Source organism: Chelmon rostratus, chromosome 2 (assembly GCF_017976325.1).
Source record: "Chelmon rostratus isolate fCheRos1 chromosome 2, fCheRos1.pri, whole genome shotgun sequence".
Taxonomy (NCBI): Eukaryota; Metazoa; Chordata; class Actinopteri; order Chaetodontiformes; family Chaetodontidae; genus Chelmon; species Chelmon rostratus.
The window spans coordinates 10,581,447-10,608,100 of NC_055659.1; the positions used below are offsets into that span (position 1 = coordinate 10,581,447).

General features: G+C 41.2%; 1 protein-coding gene across 1 annotated transcript in view; it reads left to right on the forward strand.

The window, feature by feature from the left end:
• The window catches only part of snta1 (syntrophin, alpha 1), a 32,251-nt gene extending 6,748 nt beyond the window's left edge, over positions 1-25,503 (forward strand). Inside the window, exons 2-8 of the mRNA XM_041954022.1 lie at positions 406-591; positions 19,288-19,483; positions 19,802-19,991; positions 20,378-20,508; positions 21,002-21,198; positions 22,633-22,820; positions 23,879-25,503. Coding sequence (XP_041809956.1) covers positions 406-591; positions 19,288-19,483; positions 19,802-19,991; positions 20,378-20,508; positions 21,002-21,198; positions 22,633-22,820; positions 23,879-23,971 — 1,181 coding nt within the window. The 3' untranslated portion in view covers positions 23,972-25,503. The remainder of the gene's footprint in view (positions 1-405; positions 592-19,287; positions 19,484-19,801; positions 19,992-20,377; positions 20,509-21,001; positions 21,199-22,632; positions 22,821-23,878) is intronic.
• The last annotated feature ends 1,151 nt before the right edge of the window (positions 25,504-26,654 follow it).

Genomic DNA, 26,654 nt, shown 5'->3' on the forward strand with positions numbered 1-26,654 from the left:
GAATTGCAATAGGTGTGGCATGGTTATAGCTACTTATCTCGCTCAGAGTTTTTGTGTGTAGTTACTGGATAGTTAGAACAGTGACATCTTTACATCAGTGTATGAAGACTCAAAACAATTCAAAACATGCAGGTACTGATAATGCACTGTGCCTTTATATGAAACTAAGATGTTATTTTTGTGTTGGGTTTCACTGTCAGTATTTATTTATGGTGCTCTGCTAGTGTACTGGAGCTCTTGGCATAGACACTTGCATGGATTGTGTAAGTAGAAAGGAATTTCAATTCTCTGATGCTCCAATAGTTAGTCAGAAGTTGACGGTGACGAATGTATAATGTGCAACTGTAGTAGGTTCCTGAAGAAAACAAGATGAAACAGCAACATTTTCCCCTTTTTGCCATATAGGTGGGAAGGAGAACAAGATGCCAATCCTCATCTCCAAGATTTTTAAGGGCCTGGCTGCTGACCAGACTGAGGCACTTTATGTTGGCGATGCCATACTATCTGTCAATGGCTATGACTTACGGGAGGCCACACACGACGAGGCTGTGCAAGCGCTGAAGAAAACTGGCAAAGAAGTCATCCTTGAAGGTAAGATATTTTTCACTCATAAAAAAAAATCAAACCCAGAATCAACTCTGTGACTCTTTCGTCTTTGTCCCATGCCATCTTTCTTTCATTGTCCTCTTCATGTTTTCGACAGAAAACTAGGCGTTAACTACAACTCTTTTGCCTTATAGTTATGTCACAACTATCTCTGTTGCAAGTTCTTCATATTACTTCAACAACATGATCCTCAGAAAAGGAGAGAACAAATTCTAATCTTTCATGAAAAAGGAGCACTCCCACCTACTCTGTCTGCACTCCACAGCTCCAAATAGATACATAGATGGAAACGATGGGAACTTTTGATACCTTGATATGTGTTGATACGTTTCTGCTGCACTTTGGTTGATTTTTCCTTAAGGGCGATATGTGATGAGCTGAAAGAGACGATCCGTTAAATGAGAACTTTGATCAGACTTCCTTGGAAACATCCAAATAATGAGTTGGGCTGAAACAGCAAGAGGAAACCAAAGACTCAGAACTGAAGAATATTGTTGTGGCTCACACCTCTGATCATCTCAGCATGCTAATGAGCAGTCTGCCCCAACATCAAACACTTTTGACACTGATAGAAAGTTCTTGAGGTTCATGAAGTTCAGAACTGAGAACCGTGGAGAACTTATAGGGTAAGACCTGCTGTGCATAGGTGCATGGAGTCAGCTCCATACCTCTTAACTCATTCATGTGAGCTGCCAGAGCTACCGTGCTGCATCTCTCTGTCCTTTTCAGTCTCGTTCTTTCTCTCATTTGCTGGATGTGCTTGTGTGGACATTTGCCGAAAAGCGTACGTCTACCAGCAGGTGTGAACAACATGGTGAATATGAGATGTGAACTTAAGCTGTGAGGCCAGGCGAAGGAATTTAAAACAATCTTACCCCTTGCCAACTGATTGCATCACAGGAATCGTGCACCCCCCTCCCCCAGGCTGACTTCAAGTCACTGGGTTGAATTGCAAAGTCACTCACGACAAATGCACCCAGTGTCTAAAGGTTGAGCGATGATTTACACTGGTTGTTACTATTCAAAAAGAATATGTTTTCATCAGGAACCATAAAACTGGACACTTTGTTGTTTTGCTTTTATTGTTCTTTCTATTGATCTGTGTGTCAAAGTCCATGTTTTGAGAGAGAGAGCTCACCCACAGAGTCTAAAATGAGGATAACGGTTATGTTGAGTGATGTGAGTCGATTCTGACCTCAGGTGCTCTCAATGTATACACTGCTAGATGAAAACCCAGTATGTCTCTTTAGGAGCTGTGAGAAACAAACCCTTGTGCTTATTAGGGCTGTCAAGGTATATTCCAAATTCACATTTATATTCGAATTGTAAAAAAAATCCATTCATTTGATTGTGAAAGTTAAATTTTGATTGCGAACTGCACTGCAAGTCACAAAACCAGTGAGTTTCTGTTGTCCAGTAATGAGGGTTTTTGTGTTTGTTTGTTTGTTTGTTTATAGTTTTTGTTTAAACCAGAAAATCGGTTTAAGTCCAACATATATGAATAACTCCAGTCATAATGTCTGATGACAATAGTTAGTTAGATGTGAAAATAGTCCGGCTTAATACGCCGTTTTTGCTGCTTCTCTGATGTTCGCCCTCTCTATCTCGCTTCTCTTCCGTTTTGGTGAATTTACAGTTTATTTCAACCAATCCAAAGTTAGCAATGATTGTTGAAACATTGAAAAGGCAAACCAAGTTCATTTTGGTGAGTTTTATTTAGTTTCTATCACGTTGATGATAAAATGACTGTTTCTGTGAATGGAGTCTGGTGGCTTTAGCAAGTGGTTAAACAAAATGGATCTTACTCTTTAACAAAAAGGTGAATCTCTGTAGGGATCCTTTCCATGATGTAGTCAGACACTTTTTAAAATAATCTGAGCTTGTCAGTGGCAAAAATAAAGTTGTCTCCATTAGTTACTTGGACACAAAAGCATGAGAAAAAGTCCATAACTAGATAATCAGTGGAATTCCTCCAGTTTGTCCGGGACATTGAAATCTTCCAGGACACGTGGACACCAGCTGGAAACTCACGTCACCTTCATTGATTGAAAATGAAATGTAGGTCAAGCTGAAACAAACACATAATTCAGCAACATGGTAGAGGACATTATCTTATTTATTAAGTTCACAATGTGTATGTATGCAGATCTTTTAAAAGACATGTTTGTATTGAAATAATATACAAGTAGTATGTCTCTTGTTATATTGTTTTTTCCCTCTTTTGGATATAATGCACCAAAATAAATATTCAAATCGATCCAAACCTATGTGGGTTTTTTAGAAGCAAAATTCAAACATCATTTTTGACAACCCAAGTGCTTATGTATTTTCAAGGTTCAATGAAGTGAAATAAGATTAACTCAGTGCATGAAACGTGACATAAACATAAATGAATTTACAAATTGGAGCACTAAAACCAGAGTTACCAGTTTTCCATTTGACAGCATTTCTGCGGGTTAACTTGCTCAGTGGGCTGGCATCAGTAACTTCAGCCAACGGAGCAGATACAGCCAGAGCTACAGCCAGGGGAAATCATTGCAAATCCCCCTGCCTTACTTGTCCACAGTCAGGCAGAAAAGTGTTGATATCAGACGGCTCAACCAGCGCTGCTCTGTGATCCGTCATGTCAGGAATCATTTCATGGGTTTTCCTTCCCCCCTGAGGACCTGATAGAGGAGCGAAGAGGCGAAAGAGGCTTGGAGGCTCACTGAGGGGAGAGGGTTGAGTGTGCGCGCGCATGCATTCGTGTGTTTGCGAGTATTTTTTGATGTCTTGCGATTCCTTTGCTGGTGTTTGTTTGTGCATGCCTGTCTGACCCAGAGATTGCAGGAGGCGAATCTGTAGTGAGAAGTATTTTTAGGGAATTGAGGAAATAAAGAAGTGGTCAACACTTTCGTGCCATGAGCTATCCTGCTGCAGTTTTTAAGATTCAAATTTTATTTCAAGAATATTCGTGCATCATAAAAATACTGTGAATATATATGCCATGCAGTTCAAGTACAGTGTTTATTTTGGTTCTGGCATTTTATCAAAATATTCAGAAACACAGTCAGAAACAAACTCCTTCTTGGCATCACTACCATGTTAAAGGTCGGGGTAACAGTCTTTCTTACATGTGCACAGCAACAAACAAGCCACCGCTGCTGTGCTCAAGGCAGTTTTCAACACTCTGTGAAATTCGTAACACAGACGGCCTTGGCTGAGATCAAGGAGAAACTGCTTCCATCACATTAAAATATCTGGAATAAGTGAACAGTAGTTCTTGAATCTGTCAGATAAGTACTTTCCACAACGTTTGAGGGACTTACATTAGAAGCCTGATTGGCACTGTGCGCTTGTGGCATAATTTGAAGCAAGCAAAAGTGAAGAATTATTTTAATAACCTGTATTAAACAGATTTCTACTCGTTCAGATTAATGCAAATTTGATTGTGGCAGCAACACATGTAAGGTATTAATGCAGAGCTCTTATACCTTTGCCAGTATAATCAAGGTGAAGAATGTTTTCAGGGATATTATGTATTTCTTTCAGTTGGTATGTGCTGGCTAAAAGATTTTCTTCACAACTGTCAGCGTGCAAAGATTGAAACATTAGAAAGCAATAAAACTGTTTAGTACATTGATTGTGATAGGGGTTATAGCTTTACAATTGTCCACCTAATAGATTTTTAATAAATGATATGATTTTAATGTTACTGACAGTTGCTTAGCAGCCAACAGCAGAAGAGAGGGGCGCCACTGGGCAGCTCCCAGGTGTGAGTGTGAATATGTGTAAAACCTTCCTCTTCCTGCTTTTCCCAAACCTCTCACCATAAATAAGAGTTTGTGCAAAGTAAATCTGTCTGTTTGAAAGATAAAGGAAAAAAAAAGCCTCACTATATGTTCCCAATAAGATGCCCTCCAGTCTTCTTCCGGTGTGTTCCTGTCACACCTCACATCAAGATGGTGATAGAGTAATCAATGTGCGTGTGCGAGAGAGGAACAGTAAACACCGGAGAGGGTCAGATAAATATAACAGACCAGATGAAACCATAAAACCACAGCTGCTTTCATTTCCTCCCAACGACATTTACAGCCTGACTGTGTGTGTGTGTGTGTGTGTGTGTGTGTGTGTGTGTGTGTGTGTGTGTGTGTGTGTGTCTTTATGAAACCGACATGTGAGGAGAGAAAGGAAGACGATGGAGAGGAGAGGTGCATAGGTCACCTAGACTTTTTCGCAGTCACACACACCTTATTATCACTCCTGAATGTGCTGTCATGGTAAAGTTATGGACTCATTTCAAATGGGGTTGCTGTCACAATAAATGGGGAGATTTGTAAATCAACTTTGTAAAATGTTAAGTTGGAAAATATGAAACAATCAGATATGGCTTTATGGAGCAAAAATGAACAGATGTGCAAAAAAAAAAGGAAATAGGGACAGAAATAAATGAGACTGCAGACATATATGAAGCAGCTCTAGGGACTGGGAGCGGCAGTATGTAGCGCTGGTCTCTGAACAGCCCCACTGTGTTTCTACCCCATTTTAATTTGGATTCTACTTTCACTGAAAATTCATCCATCATTGCCACCAGCTTGTCAACCAAGACAAGGCTTGTTCCACTACTGTATGAAGAAGCCTTGGAACAAGGAATATCTATGTGTGTGCGTGTGTGTATGCGCACGCACATGAAAGACAGGGTGGGGGGCAGGGATAATTCAATGGTAAATCTGTTCCCTGGGCAACTAAGGTCTGACAGAGAAGAACACACACTAAGTAAGCGTACAACCTTCATGCTACACATGCACGTACTTGCACAACACACACACAAGCTGTAAAGCAGAGAGGAAGGATAAATGGACAGGTCAGGACATTGAGATAAGTGTGAATGTGGAGGGCAAATTGAGTGTGTGTGTGTGTGTGTGTGTGCATGTGGAGGCAGGTGTATGTCAGTGCTCTTTATGTATCCAACCGTGTTTCATAGCGCAAGTGAAGTTTGTAACGCTCTAATGACCACCAGTTTGAGTTACTGGTAGTATACTCGACTTTCTTGTCTAGTGGCTAATGGGCTGTGGTGTGTGTTTAAAAGGAGCCACTTTGTAAAAATATGTCCGACCATATCTGAATGCAAAAGCAATTTCACGTGGCCACATTCAAAAGAGGGAATAAATACACACCTGCACACATCATAGAGAGGGGCAAGATGGGGATTCAAATGATGATAACAGTGCACAGTCAGTCTCACCTAGAAGGCATTGCTGGTGTTTGTGCGTGTGAAACGTGATGGAAGCAGCGGTGTGAAGAAGAAAGAAAGCTTAAGAGAGAAGTAAAATTCTCTCACTTCCACACACAGCCGATCGTTGTATGAAGCAGGCATGCTTGTGGGATCGTTGGTTTCAAAAAGTTACAAAAAATTGCGGCACGCAGCCCCTCAGTGCTTACTAAGAAAGGGGTGGGGGGTTTCAGACACTGTTTGATGATCCCACGAGTGCTTCACTTTATCCCTTGAGGCTTCTGAATTTGGCACATTTGGCGTTTAGGGCTCACCAGTGACTTAACCAAAAATGCCTTAGATAAACTGTTCAAAGAGTGTTTAGAAGTTCGTTCAGGGGCATTAAGAGGGTAAAATGAGAGTCTCATACTTGAATGCCAGAATGAGGAAAGTACTACCATCTCCCATGTTGAGCCATTGATTGTGATTAACACGTGATTAACAAGAAAGATAGGGTACTGATTCAATAATCCTAAGTGAATGAAACAGTAGAATGATTTTACTTGTTTTGTATTATATTGTCCCATGCGGGGAGCTTTTCCCATTTGGCACCTAAAAAGACTGAAACCCACCATTAAAAAGTGTATTTTGTCCTTGGTCTGATGAGAAGACTTGACGGTCTTGTTCCATGGGCCCATTTTTGTACTTGGTGAGGGTATTAGCTTAATGTCAGCCTGAATTTCAGGAGAATTTCATTGGATATCCAGGGGGACATAATTTTCTGTGTGTGCATGTGTGTGCACAAGAGAGTGAGGGACAGAAGGAGAGACAGAGAGGGAGCTCGTTTCCTCTGCCAAGACATTTCTGGACACTGCTGGTTCTTTCTGTCCTGTCCTTTTCATTAAGGTGGTTGTGCTCAGGCTCAGTGCACACACACATGGATTAAATAGGCTTAGTTGTGGAAGCTCTGCGGTTGCAGTCTTTCTCTTCTGTAGAACTTCTTTTAGCAGGGAGGGTACGTGTTCTGGACATGTCTAGTTAGCTGTATCAAGTCTCCTGATTTCTGTTATCCGCATTGGACTGTTGCCCAGTGTGTAAGCATGAACTATTGATCAACTTTGTACAAAGTCCAATGTGTTTGGGAAAAGACACATTTAAAGCAAAAAAACAACCAAAAAATGTAAAAGAATGGTTATATGTTGCAGTTTAGTGTAAACAAAAGCCCAGCCTTCATAATGTGTATTCAATTGTGCCTCATTTTTTGTGGATTTATTCATTCAGTGACAGTAAATGTACAAAGTTATGGTATACACAATGAAGCCAGACATTTAATCTGCTCACACATTTAATCTCACTGACTGTCAAATGTGTTCAGATTCTTTTTCTCGATGATATGAGATTTAATATGAGAGCACCACAGTCAGATGCTGTATTTTTATTTGCAATTCTATAAATCAACATTTTGTCACCTTTTGCCTTTTTTAGGAGAAACAAAACCACCAATCAGCCTGTGTGACATAGACCAGGTGATTCACATCATGGCAGGCAGCACAAAGGTAGAAAGAGGACACAGAAAAGTAACTCAGCCAAGACGGGTCTGCAGAACACGTTGCTTAATTTGTGTGTTTGCATCCATTTGTTTTTCTGCTTTATGATTTTAATCTCCAACTTTCTCCTTTGCTCATCTCTAGATTGTGAACATTGGATAATGCTCACTTGCATAATGAAATACATCTCTATGTGATCTGTTTCTACGTTCGTGCTGATTGCTCATTGATTTGAAAACTACACACCACACACCATATCACTCAAAATGACTTCTTCTTTTATCCTAAAGATGATGAGATGTTGTGCTAGAGTCATGTGTTGCCACACTGTTCAAAGCGTTTTTGCAGGCTATATTTTGAATCTGAGTTTCATTATGGCTTTTGATATTAAGTCCCAGTGGACACAGTGGCTGCACTTGTCACTGCATTTAATGAATGTGACTACATTGACTGCACCATTCCTCTAGAAGCAAGTGCATTATTCCTGCTTTAAAAATGTCAGAATGTGAAAAGCAGGACTGTGTTTCAGGCGCGCCTGAGGTGAGATTAGATTTGAAGAGGTTCATTTGTGTCTGTGATGAGTGTTAGCAGAAGGATGCTTTGTCAGCATTCTCATCAAGAGCTAACCCAAAACCTAATCTCTCTCTCACACACACACAACTCGTGCTTTTCCCTGCATCAGTCCTTTAACTGGCTGCATTTGTATTGCATGCATGCACTCATACACGTTGTGTGTGGATCTACAACTGGAGCACAGTGCCCCTCTTAAACAGTGCATATTACCCACTTGGTAGTTTAGGCAGTCACTGAAGATCGTGTCCATAATATTACATTAATGTTGTCTGGGATATTAATACAAGGATGGGACAGGCAGCCCTTCAGAAGGCTTAAGAGTACAGTCTAGCAGTTTGAGTTACATTTTGCTTTGAGGGCTAATAATCATATTTCCTATCTACAAATCAAGCTCTTCAAGGACATGTGAATATAGCCCCTCAAAGAAGATATATACCATCTAGTCTTTTTCAGCAAGGCCAGCAGAGATATATTCTTCAGGACCTATCATCCTACGCTGATTCAAGTCTGGTTAAATGAGTGATTTATGCAATATAATGACTTTGGGGAGTTTAGGTTTAAAGCTCCTCATTGGGACACGGTGTCCTGCCATCTAACACTGTCTGCACTGTTCTTTGTCTAAAATTCATCCTGTGCAAGTTCAGGTTGTGTTAAAGAAGCAGCATATGCCTCAGTCCCGCTGACTGCTCACACACAATCTAATCTGTAGACAAACTGTGCTCATGCATGCAAGCACATGCACTTGTACATGAATTTACACACAAAGACACTACTTCTACTGTACTGGCAAGTCAGAGGGGGGCCCATGTCTATCCTGGACTGTGCCAGACATGTAGCCAGGGAGGCAAGTGAGATTTTCTTAATTCGCAGTTTCCAACTGCAAATTCTCAGGTGGGATCTTTGCCTCATTCGGGTTAGAGATGTCTGTGTGTGTGTGTTTCTGTGCATTAGCTGATCTATTCATCTGGTGGGTGGCAGCAGCATGGTCCAGTGGATTGGAGTGTTCTTTTCTGTAGCTCTTTTGTTTGACTATCTTGTGTGTTTTGCTGGGAAAGAGGAGTGCTCTAATTTCTAAAGGCCCCTTTACACTCTGCAATTTGGGCTGTCTGAGACGATAAATGACAATTGTGAGAGAAACGTGGCAAAATCTGTGGTCGTCAACACAAAACAGTGATCCTGATCACAGTGTGAGACACAGCCACAGACGGCTGATGTGGGGCTTTGGCAGCCAAAGACATCCTGTGGTAAATTTGGGGCAGTGTCAGAAATTTAGGATGAAATTCTCACAAAGGGCACTGTGGATGGATGCTGTGAGCTGATTTGGCTATGTTTTCATATACTTTTACTGTATTTACATTGTGGCGCTATGATTTGCCGTGCATTCAGCACATAATCTAACATTTTTCAAATTGATATCGTATAGTCTGACACAGCTTGACCAAGACTTTATCAGACCAGTCTCGCACAGTATGACAGGCAATGAAGTTTGTTGTTGTCGCACAGTCTAAAGCCTCCTTAAAACATCCTAAGGTCAATTGTTATTCTTTGTTTTACTTAATCAGTCGCTTTTGTGTAGGACTCTTGTCCTCAGCATGAGAATCCTGTCCTTTTCTGAGTCGGACCTGCAGGATTACTGAATTTCTCATACGGTGCCAAACATTACCCGAATAGCTTGTCATGCTGCATTGGTACAGTCCCTGGTGTGTCCTCTGCCATAGTGGCTCAGTCGGCTGCCTTTGTCACATTTTTGCTTTGCTGACTTTGACTGCCACCGAATGAAACATGTCTTTAAAAAACGATAGCATGATGGTGTCCATGAGTAAAATATGTGATCAGCTTCTCAGCTAGATTTGTTCTATCTGCCATCTATTGAAATTCACACTTTTGGGAAATGTCACTGAAGATGTCAGTGAAGATATAAACCAACCAGTGTTGATCCCGGAGCTGAATGTATGATTGGAGGACCCTTTCAGCAGTGCAGTGGTGCATTAGTCCCTGCTTTAGGCAAACTGAGTGACGTCATAACTGCCTGCACTAACGTACAGTTGTGCCATTGACATGCATGCACTTTATCACCTAATTAAAACTTTCTGGCGCTCGCTCCTGTGACAGTATAATTATTACTTTGAAAATAAACCTTCCCCCTTGAAGCCTGACTGAATCCCTCAGCCACATCCCTCCAGTTTCTTACAAAGCTTCTCCTTAGCTCTGATGATTAACAAAAAATCTTGTCAAGTGACTTATTTAACAGTAAAGAGATAAAGGCTTTTCTCTTAATTTCAAATGTATCATCATCTAGATACAGAATTGTTTTTGCAGAGCAGTTCAGTGCAGAGCGCAGGTCCCTCAAGTCTGATTTAATTGGCTACAAAATGAATTTCTATTCAATTTGATGGTTCAGTTGACTATGGTGTATTTCAGTTAACCTTCACTGATCCTTGGCAGTCTCATTTGGAGATAAAACGTCTATTTTCTGTTATTTTTTCTTTCAAGCGAGATGAGTGAATTTGTCCGTGAAACTGAGGACTGAGAGAATATTTGCGAGTATGGGTCTGGAGAGAAATGCAATGCAAATTTGCCATTACATTTCCCAGTGTGCAGTAGCTGACGGAATAAAAGCAGCCAGTTCTCTTCTGCTTACATTTCATCACTGCACAGTTGATGCCAACACTCACAAACAGACCTTAAGGCACACATAAAAATTCGACTTATGTCCTACGTTATGTTATAAGATGAGCTCGCTTGGTGTATCTAAAAATAATGCTGACATGGCATTTCCACTGTTAGGAGCACCATTAGACTATGTGGTTCCATATTCTTTCTTCATACTGACCTAGATAAGTTGATGCTGTGCCCCCTTTTCCCCGCACTGGTCTTCCTTCCTGGTTGAAAAACGTTCAGTCTAGTGTTCCTAGAATAGTCATCCTTGAAAATACCCGTACTTCTTGTGTTTTAGTGCATGCACATGTGTGGGTCTTGCCAGGACACAATAAGGTGTGCTGTTATTGACACTGTATTTGGCACTTTCTGAGAAATAAATCCCTTCCATCTGGTGCTCCAATTCTTTAAGGTAAACAATCACAAATGGCCATCGCTCAGGAAAGTCAAACTTTTTTTACTCTTTTGCTGCAAGTTATTTGGAAAAAACCACAGTAGTATTAAATATTGTAGTATCATGCCAGAATAGCTTCACTGTCTAGCTTCTGTTCTTAGTGTTGTTTGTTTGCAAGTCTGTAAAAGTGACAGAAAATGTTAACACAGCAATATAAATGCTGAATTACTGGCTCTGTTTTCAAGAAAATATAAATCTTTTTTCTTTTTTTGCTGTGTTGCAAACTTGTTGCTAATATGCAATACTGCGTCAAAAACTGATAGAAACCGCCTAGATGGAGCAAAAGTCAATTTGCAGTTTGTGTTTTTAAGTCAAATTGTCATTGGACACAGTCAGAGTATAATTACTGTCCATGCCACTCATGTTCTGTAGCTGTTTTTGTCCTGAATCTCCGTGTGCATCCCTGCAGTGAAACCTCTAACCCTCTGGACACAAAGCCTGGTTCCTTTTCCTTCAGAGCTGCTGGCCCATAAGGACATTGTGCTTAGACTCAACGAGGGAATGGATTAACCCACAAAATAACATAGCTTTATTAAATCACAACTCACCGTCAGACCCTCTCACCCTCTGGGGCGTCAAGTTTGCTTAACAGGCCCCCTCTGAACCCCACTGCCCTGATCCGGGGCCCCTGATAAATTGGTTTCCCAGTCTTTGTGCCACTCTCTCACTTCATTACAGGCTTAGACTCCACTGAACCATCTCAGTATTGTGCAGCATGTGCATGTTGAGAGGAAGGGATGGTAATAGGCCTGGAAAGGTGTGTATGCAGCCGTTATTCAGAATGAATAATTATTACATCTGCACATAAACACAAACAAATAAACAAAAAGTTAAAAAAAAGAATGAATGACTCACTCAGCTTTTCTAAAAACTGCTGATGTATCAGCCAACCTAAATTTTTTGTTTGCTGTCAACGTTTGCCGGTGACTTTTCAATATGACTACAGAGGATTTCATACACACAAAGCCCAAATCTATTTAAAAATGAGAGGCAGACATTTACATCACTTTCATTTACCTAATTAAGAATTAAAACAAACCGTAAATGAGGTTCATCAATGCACAACAAGTGACCTCACACCGAGAAAATATGTATGAACCTATAAATGGAAAATTGAGTTTCCTTGCAATTTAAACAGCAAACAGGTCTCCAGACACAAAATAATTTTTAAAAAGTTGGAAAGAAAAGTGGAAATGTCTGCAGCTAAACCTCCCTTTCACTCTGTTCTTGTACTCTGCCAGATCCTGTTCAAGTTTCCTTCACTTTCACTTTGTTGAATTAGGATAATTAACTCTCCTGACGCACTATGCAAAGTAATCAAATCTGTGCTTTGGCAGTATGTGAATTAGTTTAAAAGTCTGATTTGGTGTGCTCTGCACTCTCTCTCTCTCTGTCACTCACTCTCTCACACACTCACACATACACACACACTCTCTCTCTCTCTCTCATATACCATACCTTCCGCTCCCCGAGGTTGGCATTTATCCACGATTTTAATGAGATGGTCTATAGGAACGATGAACGTATCTAAATCATTCAGAACAGGGGAACTCTTCTTCGGCTGACTGACGCTTCCAGAAAGAGACACTCATTAATCAGCGAAACACTGGGGACTCATAAACCTGTACATGAGCTCACACGTGAGACCACTGAATGGAGGCATGGACATACACTTTTTTTATTTGCATGTGTATACCACATGCCTCAAAACCACTTGAGAATTTGGTAAGTCAGAGTGGAAACCCACCATGCATGTCTCTGCACAGTAGAGCCTGACTGATGCTAAATTTTTGAGGTAGACACAGACATTAACAAGTCTGATTTGGTATTATTGGAATCACTTTACTTAACACTTTCCTATTTAGCATTTATACACAGTATACAAGCATTTAACTGTATGTATGTTTAATGTCAACAACTATAACTCCTACTGTGGAAGTGCAAGCTGCTGGATAAACAGATAATGAATCATGATGTAGTAAAACACAGTTGTGATAATACGCAATGTCTTAATTAGGTGAGTTATAGTGCTTACAAATATTGGACATTCATTAACACTTATATCTGCTTACAATTGCATTATAGTATTAGAAACCATTTAGTAAGTGTTTCAATACCACTTTGAAATGCTAAATAGGGGACTTAAAGTGGTACAGATTTCTGTATACTGTTCAAGGTGTTGCTCGTAGAGACGTACCGACAGAGAATTATCGCCCAACTCTCGGTTCATTGTTTTGGTTTTACAGCCCGTATATCGTGACTGTTTTGATTGACTCTCACCACGCTCATCAGTGTCGTTTGCAGGCGCAGTAGGCAGCTGTTTTTAGCAAAAAAGCTCAGATAAACCCACTTTAGACTGCCTTGCTGCTATCAAACAGCAGGCAGAGAAAGCTAATCTTGTGAACAAAGTGAAGCATTTAGCAGCTAAAAAGCAAGATTTTCAACTGGTGTTTGTACAGACCAAAACCAGAGCTACGGTAAAGGGACAGTGAATATTGGACTGAACAGACACACGGCTCCAAATAAATGCCAGTGTTGCTGGTAAATGGACGATTCACTGTTAAAAGGGAACTTATTTGTGCTTTTGGTGAACAAATTCTACAATGGCATTTCTAAATTAGCCTGAACATACAGTGTCTGTGGCATATACACTGATACGATCTGATATTAGCTAAATTTGCCTGACAACCTCATCCATGCCTTTGTGTTGGTCTGGCTCAATTCTGCACATGTTCCTATTTGCATGGATATTTTTGTTTATGAAATCTATAAAATAAAAGCAACACCTTTCTGATATTTAATTGGATCCTCCTCTTTTGAACAATCCACATTTTAGCTGTCTCAAAGCATAAAAGTCCTAATTTTCTACACCATCTAATTTACGATTGGCTGACTTATTTAGTGGGGCTCAGTAATGGCTTTTTTTTTTTTCTTTTACCTCGATTGACCTCAATGTACTGAGTGAAAACAGCAAGTGTTCCATAGTCTTGCATAGTTATTTATGATGTTGTTTGGCCCAAGACATCTTTCCTCGTTGGTGGCGTAACATTGGGACATTCTCTGCCTGACATGGTTTACAGAGCCAACAGCATGCTTCTGAGGTCGCTGACTGGCCAAAGACATTCCAGCTGCTCCCACGGTTACCAGTGGCGGGGGGAGGAAGGGCTGGCGTTTCGCTTTAGAGCATTGTTTCGCCTTTGACAAGCCAATGGCACTTTTTGACCGCCAAGTCAAGGAGCATGTTAATGACTGCCAACTCCATCACCCTGCTGAGTTCTGATTGGATACCTTTCAAATTAAATTCTCAGAATCCTTAAACCATCATGTGTGGATGCAAGCAGAGGGTTGAGCTGATGTAATGTGGGTACGTTTGTGTGTGTATGTACTGTATTAGGCAATCAACAATAGGGAGTATTGCCTGAGCACAGTTTGAAAATTTAAACTCATACTTTGGCAATTTGGACCGTCCAGGGAGCTGGGAAAGAAAAAGAAAAGGCTTTTCAAACCACAGTTAAGTGAATTGTGTCAAAACAGAATTGGCTGAAAATGTCTGGTCAGGATTTGTGAGGTTCAATGTAAAGACTTTAGAAGGAAAAGCTTAGTGGCAGATTCTGCAGAAGAAGCAGAGAAACTCCTCACACACACACACACACTCACTCACACTCACACACCACACACACACACACACAGTACAAAAGTAGTTTCACTGGCTGCCAGATAAGCTAAAGTAATAACAGTGCCATCTCAGCTAATTTTAGCTCTGTATTGAATGTGCCGCCACTGGTATTCATGGCAACATTTCTGGCTGAGCTTAGCTGTATGTTCGGTCTCTCTGTATCGCCTGTCTCACACTGTCTTGTTCTCTATTCTTACTCTCAATCTGCTTTTTTTTTTCCCCCTGTCTCTCGCTTTTCCATGTTGTTCATTCCTTACCTCCTCCACTTAGATTCTCCAGCCCTGTCTCCTCTCCTTTTTACTCACCACCCTTTTTCAAAGCTGTCTCGTCCAATTTATTAGGCGTTGCCACAGCTAATGCCTAACATTTCTAATCTGGGAAACACCTGTGCGATCATTGACTTTTTGGAGAATAGTAAAATTCTTCACATAAGCTGATATGCCCTTATACCTGCTGTGATAGGTGTTTTTCCCCATCCCATTCTATTGTGCAGTTTGTGCAGCATGAAACACAAAGAGAAACTCACTCCTATGATAAAGAGTAATGACTGAGAGCAGAACACTCTCAAGGTGCCAGATATAAGCATCTACAGTCGAGCTTCTCTTTCCTGACTTTCTTCAACAAAGTTTTGAAGAAACTTATTATTCAGAGTGTAGTGCTAGTTGCATGACTGAGACATCCTCATCATATACAGATAGCCATCACTGAAATGCCATTCTTTATCTGCGTGGCTGCACTATGCTGCCACCCGCAAGAGGACTTTATTAGTGTAGTTTCAAGGTGCTGGAGGTCTTCTACGATGGCTTCCACTTGAAACAATAATGTAGGCAATCCCATTTCATTTCCCAGTCTCGTGGCCTAGACCGCCATATTGAGATTGACCACATCAATTTTGAATGGCCTTGGTCCAGCAACAAGGAAGCAATTGGCTACCCCATGGTGCAAACATCAATGGGTTGGCACAAGAACAAAAGGACAGAAGCTCATTTCCATGAAACATTACGTATGCAAGTTGACAGCTACTTCAAAGCTGTAGCTGGTACATATTGGTTGCTCACTGCTTGATTCGCGTTCCCAGTCTGCACATCCCCACTTGATCTGGTTTTGTCTACAAATGCACATTTTTTTCTTGGTACATTGAGCTGATTCTGCACAGTGTAAATGAGGCGAGTAAACAAGTTAAATTCTCAAGTAGAAAAGGGAGAAATAAACGTTTATATACCCTTCAAATGCATTAGGGTCATTTGAGGTGGGTGTGAGTGTGTTTTCTGACGAGTTCATTCATCCTTAATACCCTCCTGGGGTACCTATTGGGCTGGGTAAGATTTTCAATACCAGTGCCAATATGACACCTGAGGTTTGGTGTGTTTTCTTTGATACTTTCGCTTCAATTATAGAAAGTTCCCTAAACAAAATAAAACTTGCTGTGATTTAAATCAGGATCATCAGCTTTCTGTACCCTGTGCTACCGACACCAAATCAGTAGCAAAAAGTAGTGAGGCTTGAAACACCAAACCATAAATATGTTTTTTAGGCATGCATCACTTTGTGTGTACATCTGTGTGTTTCCATGTGTGCTTACCCACTGCGAGTATGTGAGCAAGTGTTTGCGTTAAACCAAGTGTGTGTGTGTGTGTGTCGTAAATGTTTGTCTCAGGAAACCATACTGGTAGACCGTACATGAAAAGGATACTGTTAAACCAGCAACCAGAGTAAGTGAATGCGAGAGAGACGATGAGTATGTGAGGCAAGTATTAAATTTCAGTTCCAGTACTCTTAATCCAAAGTGGGTAAAAGAGCCATTCTTCTCAATGATTCTTTATAGATTTTACAGAGAGAAAAACCCTTCAGTGGTGAGACGTCTATAGCTTTCAGATATCCCCATCGGACTGAAAAGGAACTGACCTCATCTCAGAGGAGAGGGACAGAAGGAAAGATTAGAGACAGATTGGAGATCCAGACCAATATTATTAAGAAAGAAAAAGAGTTTTCAAAAGAAAGCGAGGTGCAGACGGGCAGACAGTGAACATTCAGCTGACTCAGAGGAGCTACTGTCTGTTTATAGTTTTCAGCATGTAGGTCATGCCCTTTTCTACAGCAACTTAAGTCCCCTTCAGACATGCACTGTAATCCTTAAATGCTCTGCCAGTTCTAGATGTTGGCATCATGTTTGAAAAAGGACCTGAGTCACTTTTTCCATGAACGTTGTTCTGGCAATTTTCTTACTTAAACAGTTTTGTAACATTTTGAACGCCGCTCGAGTGTGAATAAATGCAGCTGCTTTACCTTTAAAAGCGCACGGTTTTATGACATAACGCCATTTGACATTCTGAATATGGATCCAAATTCTGTGTTTTTGATCATATTAAGGATTTTAAAAAGTGACAGATTAGACTGTAAACAGACTTTTGCAAGCCAAATGAGATGCATTGCTTTTATAAGAATGGCTGGAAATGGCTTGGTCCGACACTGAAATATAATAACTGTTGTTTCACCGCGCCATGGACGAGATAACAAGTGAACAATCTCTCGCCTTGCTCATCATACATAGCTTCCTGCGATGCCCCTTCTCGTGGGCTAGATGCCAACCGTGTGAGCCTCACATCTGTCGGGGTCACGTCCTTTATGAACAGAGTCACACTTTTCCACGGCAGAGACGTACGAGTGATAGCTAAAAGCCATTATTTACAGTAAACTGCCAGATGAAACAAGCAGTGTTGCAGATTTACTGTCTGAAAGCAGCTTCGCAGTCAGCGAGTAGGTGTGTTAGGGGTGCACAGAGGTTTTTAACGAAATTTCATTTGGACCCTTCTGAAACTTTTGACCCTCTCTTTAATCACTGAGTCACTCTGCCACCTCCTGATAGATGAGAGGAATACACATTTGAATTGCTGTTACACTGATTAACGTAAAATAAAAGCGTTAAAGACAAGGCGCCACTACATAGCCCGAGATATGATGTTCTGCTTGATGTATGAACAGAGTAACTGTATGGCTGCCTGACTGACTGGCTGGCTGGCAGGGGCTCTATTTTTGGAGCAGTGGAACCCCCCCACTCTCCTGTTGTCGTGTGCTGTGACTCTTCAGCTTGCCCTGTGGCTATGTGCCTCTTGTACTGTGCAAGAAGAGCACTTAACACTTGCCCAGTGAAACCAGAGCTCTGCCTTCAGCCTTCAGCCTCATGCCTTGCCATGTCCTCTGGGCTATTTTTACTCCAGCAGTGGCTACTTCTGCCAAACCCATACCGCAGCCTACTGGACTGGAGCTGAGGCCATGTGTGTTTCTATGTGTGTGTGTGTGTGTGTGTGTGTGTGTGTGTGTGTGTGTGTGTAGGTGTATGTGAGTGCTGAAACTGTGCATTTGAAAAGACTTGTGAGCAGAGCAGAGCTGTAAGTATCACAAATGAATTTGGTAACATTAGATTATATCCTGCAAACCATGTGTAATTGCGGGGCTTAGGTTTTGGGGCGCCGATCATTGGCTGCTGCTTCTCCAGTTCAAATCCGACAGGGGTCCTTTGTTGCCCTTCCCTCTCCCTCATTTCCTGTCATCACTCTCTCCCCACTGCCCTTCTGTATTACTTCTGACTAATTATGGGTTGCAATATTGTAGTCGCTTGGAAACAAAACGAAAGCTGTACTTTTGAAGAACTTATATAGTGCTTATGGTCAAAAATATCTAATTATTTCAGGGCCATTTGGATATTTGATATGGTCATTAAGATGGAACAAAATATGAAGCCTAGAAAGATAAGAAGTTTTTTTTTTAATGCACACTAGTTGCAGGACCACTGCAGTTATGTGGAAACAAACCAAGAAGAGAAGAACTAATCTGCTAACAGCTGTTTTCTTAAATTATCAGAACTTTATAAAATGAATATAGCACACAATGATATACCTAAGCGAAGACAGAAATGGCACAGCTAGACCACTAGAACATGTATGTAGGGAGGTATGCAGGCCACTCTGTCATTCATACAGAGAACGCAACAGTCAATACTGATAGTCGCATTGACTGTGTTGACTCATGTCAGCATGACAACACCAGCATTACTGTTAACCAATGGTCATTACCGGCATTAAGGAACCAAATTCAATCAATGAATCACTTTATTTGACCCCAAAGGGCACCACACTTAAGATATTTAGAATTTGGGTTGTGAATTCCTCACCCCACCCGTGCCACACAGTGTCAGTGCAGGAAATCACATCCTCTTTCTGCCTCCAGCTGGTGTTCAACACATGCCCACCCATGCCAGATCCGCCCACATAAAGCAAGATGCAAAAAAAATCATGAAAATCAGCCATTGCTGTTTTTTATTTTGATAGTAGTTAGTATTTTATTTTTTGGTTAGATTTGCCATGTTAGGAACAGAGAAGAGCATGATAAACTCTGTATAGTGGCAGATCCGACAGAATTTCTGCACCTTTTTAAAGCTGTTACAGCTTTCAACTCATCTCCCAACCTGGAGGCATCCTGTCCATTTCCCAAATTCCTTTTCTCTGCCTCCTCTGTCCTCTTGTACTTCTTTTGCCTGACTGTTTTATCTAATTCTCTCTCTCACACTCTCGCTCCGCTTCAGTGAAATACATCAAGGAGATGTCGGCCTTCTTTAAAAGCTCGGGGTCCCCTGGGGCCGGCCTCCCCTGGGACTCTCCCCCCTCCACGCCTCAGAGGGGCACTGAGCTCTCACCCGCTGAGGTGAAGGAGCCCCGCAGCATCCCACTGAAGATGTGCCAGGTGTCGCGAAAGCAGTGCCCCCCGGACACAGAAAACAGGTACTGTATGCTAGAAGTTTACAGCTTTTTGTGTGTTTGGTTTTCAATTGATAATTGACAGCCAAAACTGACCAAAACTGCTGAGAGAGAACATTGTGAAGAGCGCTTTTTAGCAAGTCTTCCTCACATATTCTCTTTGTTAGTATCTGAAACTTCCTCTTCACCCTCAAGCTTTTCTCTCTCTCTACCATTTTGTCTTTTATTTCTCTGACTGCCCCTTTCTTCCATCTCCCTTCTTGTCCTCCTGCTACCTTCTCTCTCTCTCTTTCCCCCTCTCTCTCTCTCGCTCTCACTGCGCCTTCTCATCTCAACTGCCAGGTATTTTGAGGTGATTTCATCCAGCAGAAAGAACTCTGTGTTCCTGCGAGCAAAAGACCCAGCCATGGCCCAGTCCTGGTACAGTGCCATCCAGGCTGGCGTTGCCAACCTTTTACCACGAGTGAAGGAGGAGATGAAGACCATGCAGCCTGGCATGGAGGTCAAACATCTGGGCTGGATTACAGAGCAGGTATGCAAGAACACAGACGTGCATTGTCCATACGGCAAGACCTGCCCTGCAGCATTTTGTGTTTTTTATGTTTGTTCATGTTGTTTTTTAGTATTCCATGGTGCCCTGGTTTCCCATCTATATGTTAAATGCAGTTGTGCCCCTTTTTTTTAAGACAGTCTCCCACTTTGGTGGACAATAAATTCGAATCCTATCTTAAAATGCATGCAAAATACAGGAGGCATATATACAAGTTCATGTATGGTCGTGCAACAACCTAATTCCAGATTCATAGCTGCCGCCTACTGTCCATGAGCATCACTGTCATAAATAAAATGTTATCAAAGTACCATATGAGTGAGTTTAAACGATTTCTTCATCTCTTTCACAAATGTGCATGTGTGCAGGTGACCCAGGGCCCAGAGAGACCGGTACTGGCCGCATTGACCGACAGAGACCTGCTGCTCTATTCCTCCTTGCCCGAAAGCAAAGAGAGCCTCAGCAGTCCAGCCAAGAGTCACCCGCTCATTGCTACTAGGTTGCCACGCACTAAATGTCTGCATGTACTGTACACACATTCACCACATACAGTACCAGACATTAACACACTGGTGCTCTCTCTGCTCCTTTTATTACAAACACATTCACATACATACATTTAGCATTGAATTAACTTCATAGATCTGTCCTGCACCCTGAGCAGCCCGCCTCTCAGTTAACAGACCTTTCTGTGGCTGTTTTTGGCCCAGTCGGAGCACATTCTCACTCTTTCCATAACTGGACTATTGGACGTTTTGCCACATAGCGTCACATTCATTTGGAAAACATTAGTTGAAGCAGAACGTATGAGTCATGTGTTTTTCCGCCCTTCTTTCTCTCCTGTGCGCTCCACATCTCACTTTTCACTTCTGTTACACTTCATCTGTGACACACAAACACATATGCCCCTTCATTTGCTCTTCTGGCCCATCCTTCTCTATGAATCTTAGTTATCCTGTTTCTCATCCACATGCTTCTATTCTCCCTTTTAGACTAGTCCACTCTGGCCCAGGAAAAAGTTCTCCTCTCCTGGATTCTGACCTCTCATTTGGCCTGCGTTCTGGCACTAAGCAAGGCGTGGAGACCCATGTGTTCAGGGTGGATTCTGCCAAGGAGCTGTCCACCTGGACTCATCTGCTGGTGGAGGGTTGCCACAATGCTGCTGAGCTCATCAAGGAGGTCACCACGGGTACAGATACAGGGATTTGTTTGACTCCCAGTTTTCTGTTCTGTCTTGCTGCACAGTTTCTCCACCTGCACGTGGAAAATTTTGCTCTGATCTGACAGAGGGCACAAGGAATTGACCAGAAATAATATTTGATTGTCTTTGAGTGATGCTCGTCTTTGCCTGAGTGAGCAGAGAATCACACAACCAAGACTGAAGATTTGACTCCCACTGAGGTCGCCCTTTGTGAAAATCAATCATGTCATGGTAGTTCAAAGTGAGGCCCTGTTAGTTTATGATGCGTATCAGAAACAAAAGCAAGAATTTATGTTAATATTAGCATTATTAACTTGTAATAACTGAAAAAGGTACATAAAAAATTGCTTATAGCGGCAGTACATTTGGACAATGTCATATTTTCCTTATAAAATCCCACCAAAAGAGAATAAAAGTGGAGTCCTTCTGTCCCAACTCCAAACACAACACTGCTGTCACTCTAAAATTGATCGACAGGCCTTTTACACTGACTGATGCAAGTAAATCTCGGCTGTTGTGTTTTTGATGCTGTTAAAAATGTGTCTGCAGTAAAACATTCCCATGATTGTAAATTCTGATCTGCTGATCAAAAATGCCGTTTGATCGATCTCCTCAGTAATTTCTATGGACCTTAGATCGATTAATCCAAAATAATCACTGCTTGGGCACAAAATCTGCATTCTATTCAACTGAGACACACAGACATCTCAGTATAATAGCATAATAGGAGCCTGTCTCACAAAGCCGGATTAGGAGTTACAGTTTATTGTTTCCTGCACAATGACTCAGGGACTGTTCTCTTTAGCATGATGTTCTCAATCTCTGGAGATGTCTTCTGCTACATGATTATAAATGACTTGACTAGGGAAGGAAAGCTGTTTGTAATAGATTTGGTTTTGTTTTGTTTCAAGTACATACGTATATCTATGTTTTATAAGCCCATGTCTGCAGTAACAGTTCAGCTCATTTCACTTAAATGATCCAGATTCTGTATTTAAGTCATTTTGGTCAGTTTCCTTTGGAAATTTATTAATCCTACTTTATGAGACAGGCACCAGTTCACATAGAGTGCAGTGTAGTAATGTTGTTACATTGCCCTCTGCTGGTAGCACGACGTGGTGCAACATGTTTTCAGCCTAAAACCAGAAATGGTCTATTTTTGGTATCAGAATTAGGACAAGTGTTCCATTTAACCACGATTTACACCTATTATATTTTCTTAACAATAAGCATTATTTAGCCTATCAGTGCATTAAGCTGTCACATTCAGGGTGCAGCCAAAAATTCTGGGCTCTGTATCAACACAGTAACACTGAGCTTACAACAAAAAAATCAAACAACTTCAGCGGAGCTCTTTTAAAATCATTACATTACCTTTGTTCTGCCTCTGTGTAACCACTGTTTTGTTGTCTACCCTGGCAGCCTGTAGTTGGAATGGGAAGGAGTGTACCCTAGGAGTGCACATTGATGAGGGCTTCACACTGTTCACAGAAGAAATGGGTGTCAGGAAAAGTATTCTGCTCCAGCAGCCCTTCGAGCGCCTAAGAATGTCCTCAGACGATGGTGTTCGCATGATGTTCCTCGACTTCGGAGGCCCTGAGGCAGAGATTGTGAGTTTTTCATTGTCAGTATGCAGCATAATGTTAAATTTGGGCTGTTACATTGAATATGTCAAAGATAGCCTGAATTGTTATTATCACAAATAACAGATGGTGAGAATCTAAACACAAGGTTCATTCGCTGGCCTTTTGCTCAACTTTCAACCACATTTCATCAGTGGGTAGAGTTTGCTCAGTTGTGATGGAGGTGGTCAACTCTGAGCCATCTCCACCTGAGTGACCAAATGAGCCAGCTGTATGACAAATGAGCTAACTCCATTTGCTGATGAAGACCATGACATGAAGTGAGGTTGAAAGTGGGATTCAGGAATCAGTGGTGGAATGTAACTAAATATATTTACTCAAGTACTGAGTAAATGTTTGAAGTATTTATACTTTACTTGATTATTTCCATTTTTTCAGACTTTGTACTTCTACTCTCCTACATCTCAGAGGCAAATATTGTACTTTCTACTCTGCTATGTACAATTTTTCCAGTGAAACCTCTCCATAGTTGGTGATTTTGAAGGTTTGGGATAAACTGAAAGTGTTCGTTTATGGGTTGAGAAACTCTCTTCCTTCTTAATCTAAATAAACTATTCAAAACTCTCTTGGATTAGCTGGAAATGCATCGTCACAAAGCTGAAAACAGGCTGTTTTTCTGAGCTTGTGAGAAGTGGACTTTTTAGAGATGCGTGGTTCTCACACAACAGCAACACCACAAGCACATGATCTTATTCAATATGCTGCATTAAACTATCCAACAGTATATTAAAATTAATTTAATCTTTAACATTTACAGCCGTAAAATGCAACACACACATTAATGCAGCAGTGATGTTCATCCAAACAGATCATATATGATAGTAAAACACTGAGAAGGAACATTTTACCACACAATGACAATGACTGCACAAACCTGTCATACTTTATGTTCATTTGGCCGAAAATACTTCCATACTTGTACTTAAGTAAGTAAGTTTTGAATGCAGGAACTTTACTTGTAGCGGAGGTACAAGAACAGTATTAGAAATCTTGTGGTCCTTCTCATTCTGACTCTCTTCTTTCAGCAACTGGACCTCCACTCTTGTCCCAAGACCATAGTCTTCATCATCCACTCGTTCCTGTCTGCTAAGGTCAAGCGACTTGGCCTTCTGGCATGATAATGGCCACCCATCCAGAACATCAACAATAGGAATATTCAATAAAACACACAGCCCAGAAGACTCTGAAACACCAGAGGATGTGGCCCAGGAAAAGACGCTGACTCACCCCTTCTTCTCAGCCTTCCCTTAGGCCTCTAAAATCATCACCACCTCTGGTCAGGTACCTGCTGGTCTTCTGGGGGAATGAAGAGAAAACTGCAACACGGACCTTTGTTGAACTTGTAGTTGTACGGTAAAGAGAGGTTTTGCAGATGGCGTAGCAGCCATTTAAGGGATCTGACACCTGTCAAATCTGTTGCAGTAGGTCATGACACTTTATGATGGCAAACTGTGTGAATATGACAGCCTGCATCTCAGTGTTTCTAAGCTTGAAGTCTCAACCATTTCATGTTTTTTGCCCCATTGTTCAGTTTTGTTTTGTTTCATGAGTCACGGCAGGCCTTTGTCACGAGCGTCCTTTCATCTCTCAGTCTTCGCTTGATGTGCTGTGAGCAGTCATAACAACAGTTATTTCACAAATGTCCTGATTGATGTTGGACAAACATTTGTGTATAAAGGCAGCTTCAGTGGAGTGACAGAATGACATGACTGATCACTGCATGATAAATAGCCTGTACTGAACAATGTACAGAAAACACCTGCAACGATATGCTTTTTGTGTGAACACTTGAGTTGCCTTTACTCTGGATTTTCATGAAAGAAGCTCCGTGCTTTTTGTTTTAGACAACTTCCAAACGCCAGATCATGTATATTTCACATTACAGCTGAACACGTTTTTATTTTATTTTCCTCTCTAAGTGTGTTCATAATCCATGGCCTAACAAAGAGAAATAACTAACAGAGTATATTATAAAAGGCTTTTTTTTAATTGTGTTGTAGCTTAACCAATAAATTAGATAAAATCTTGTAATTTTCCTAACAAAACAAAGACATCCTCCTGGAATCTGGACGGCTTTCGCCAGATAGTATGCAGTTTCATTTAATGTCAGCCCATGCGAAGTACAAAATAAGAGCTCTTGTGTTTAGTACTGACAAAGGCTGCCACATCATTGTGTATTGATAGATGACAAACAGTTGTGTGAAAGAGTGCCGGTCCAGCTAAGCTCCTCCTCCTGAATGGATAAGCTACAAGACCAGAGTCTTAGCTCTTAGATAAAGCTATTTTATAGTACAGTGTTTTGTCTGTACTTCACAATTTAATCACCTGAGAGGACAAACAGGCTTCATCCGAAAGCACCAATGGTCCATTTTACACCATTCGACCAACATTTAAAGATGTTAATTCACCATATGAACGCTGTGGACTTGTTTACATCATAAAGTGTTGTGATTATTTTTTTCTTTATTATGTGTCGACTGAACATCCACAACTTCTCTCTGTGTCCAACACTAAACAGACTTGTATTAATATATATTTCACAACTAAACCTTGTTTGCTTTTAAAAATAAAATGTATTGTATATTCTTATTTAAACAAAGGTGTGCCTTGCAGGGTTGTTTGTATATAAACATGTAATAAACTTTGTTAACTTTTATTGCGTACTTTGCACATGCTTTATTGATACTGCATTAATGTCACTCTCGATTATTTTATTTCTTTCATTTCCTCTGTGAAGACCTAAAACAACTCAAAACATTTTGTTCTGCAACTTAATTTAACTGGAAGCAGTATCACAGTTTGGTATCTTATCTCAAACGGCAGGCAGACTGAGCTAGAGACTGGTAAAAATATTGGATCATTTAGCAAGATTAAGAGCCACATTTTCCCTCAGATGTTGGTGGAGACTAAAAACAGCTAAAAGTAGAGTGAATACTGGACATGCATTCATCAGGTGGCAGAAAAAAGACTGAAAATGAAAGCTTATCCATGTCTGTTGTAAATAGGCACCTGTTTGCTAACATGTTAGCCAGAACAGACATATAAAGCTTGCCCTACACTGCCACCAAGTAGCCAAAAGCAAAATAAATAAAAGCAGCTTCAAAGGTCTTTGGTGTGAGGCTGCGACCTGCAGGGTCACTGTCCCGTGAAAGATTCTTCTGAAGCTTGATTTAGATTTACTGCTCGCCATCATTTTGGAGAAAGGAACTCCAGATTTGGTCAATTAGGAGGAAGTCTCGGTGGAGACGGCACCTGTCAATCAAGCACACTCAATCATATGTTCACTTCCTTGTTAACTCTTCAATTGCAAAATGGAAACCAAGACATGCATAAGAAGGAGTGAAACCACTTGTGAAATAAGGACCGATGTTTCTGACTGTCTATCTGCTTTAATAGCTCTTAAATTCAGTCCTTTTAAGTCAGTCCTAATGCACCAGCAGAAAGTTTTAACGCCATATCTCGCGGCCTTTAACGAGCTGCTCCACAGAGGAGCAGATCCAGCCAGCCTGTGTCTTTATTCAACATTCCCAGTTGGTGGTCTGACAGTTTTATTAAGTCCAGACAGATCTGAAGAATGGGCAGAGCAAAGATGATGATGATGAGATGCTTAAGTCAGCGGGGTGTGTGATGGAGACAGTTAGGCCTGCTGCTAGCCATTGTAAAAGGAGCACGCAAACAGTCCCCTCTTATATGCTTTTACTGCCACGAGGCAGCGTTATCAGTGAGGCGCAGATGCTGCTTGTTACTGTGTAAAGTGTGAATCCGTGCGTGTGTGTGTGTGTGTGTGTGTGTGTGTGTGTG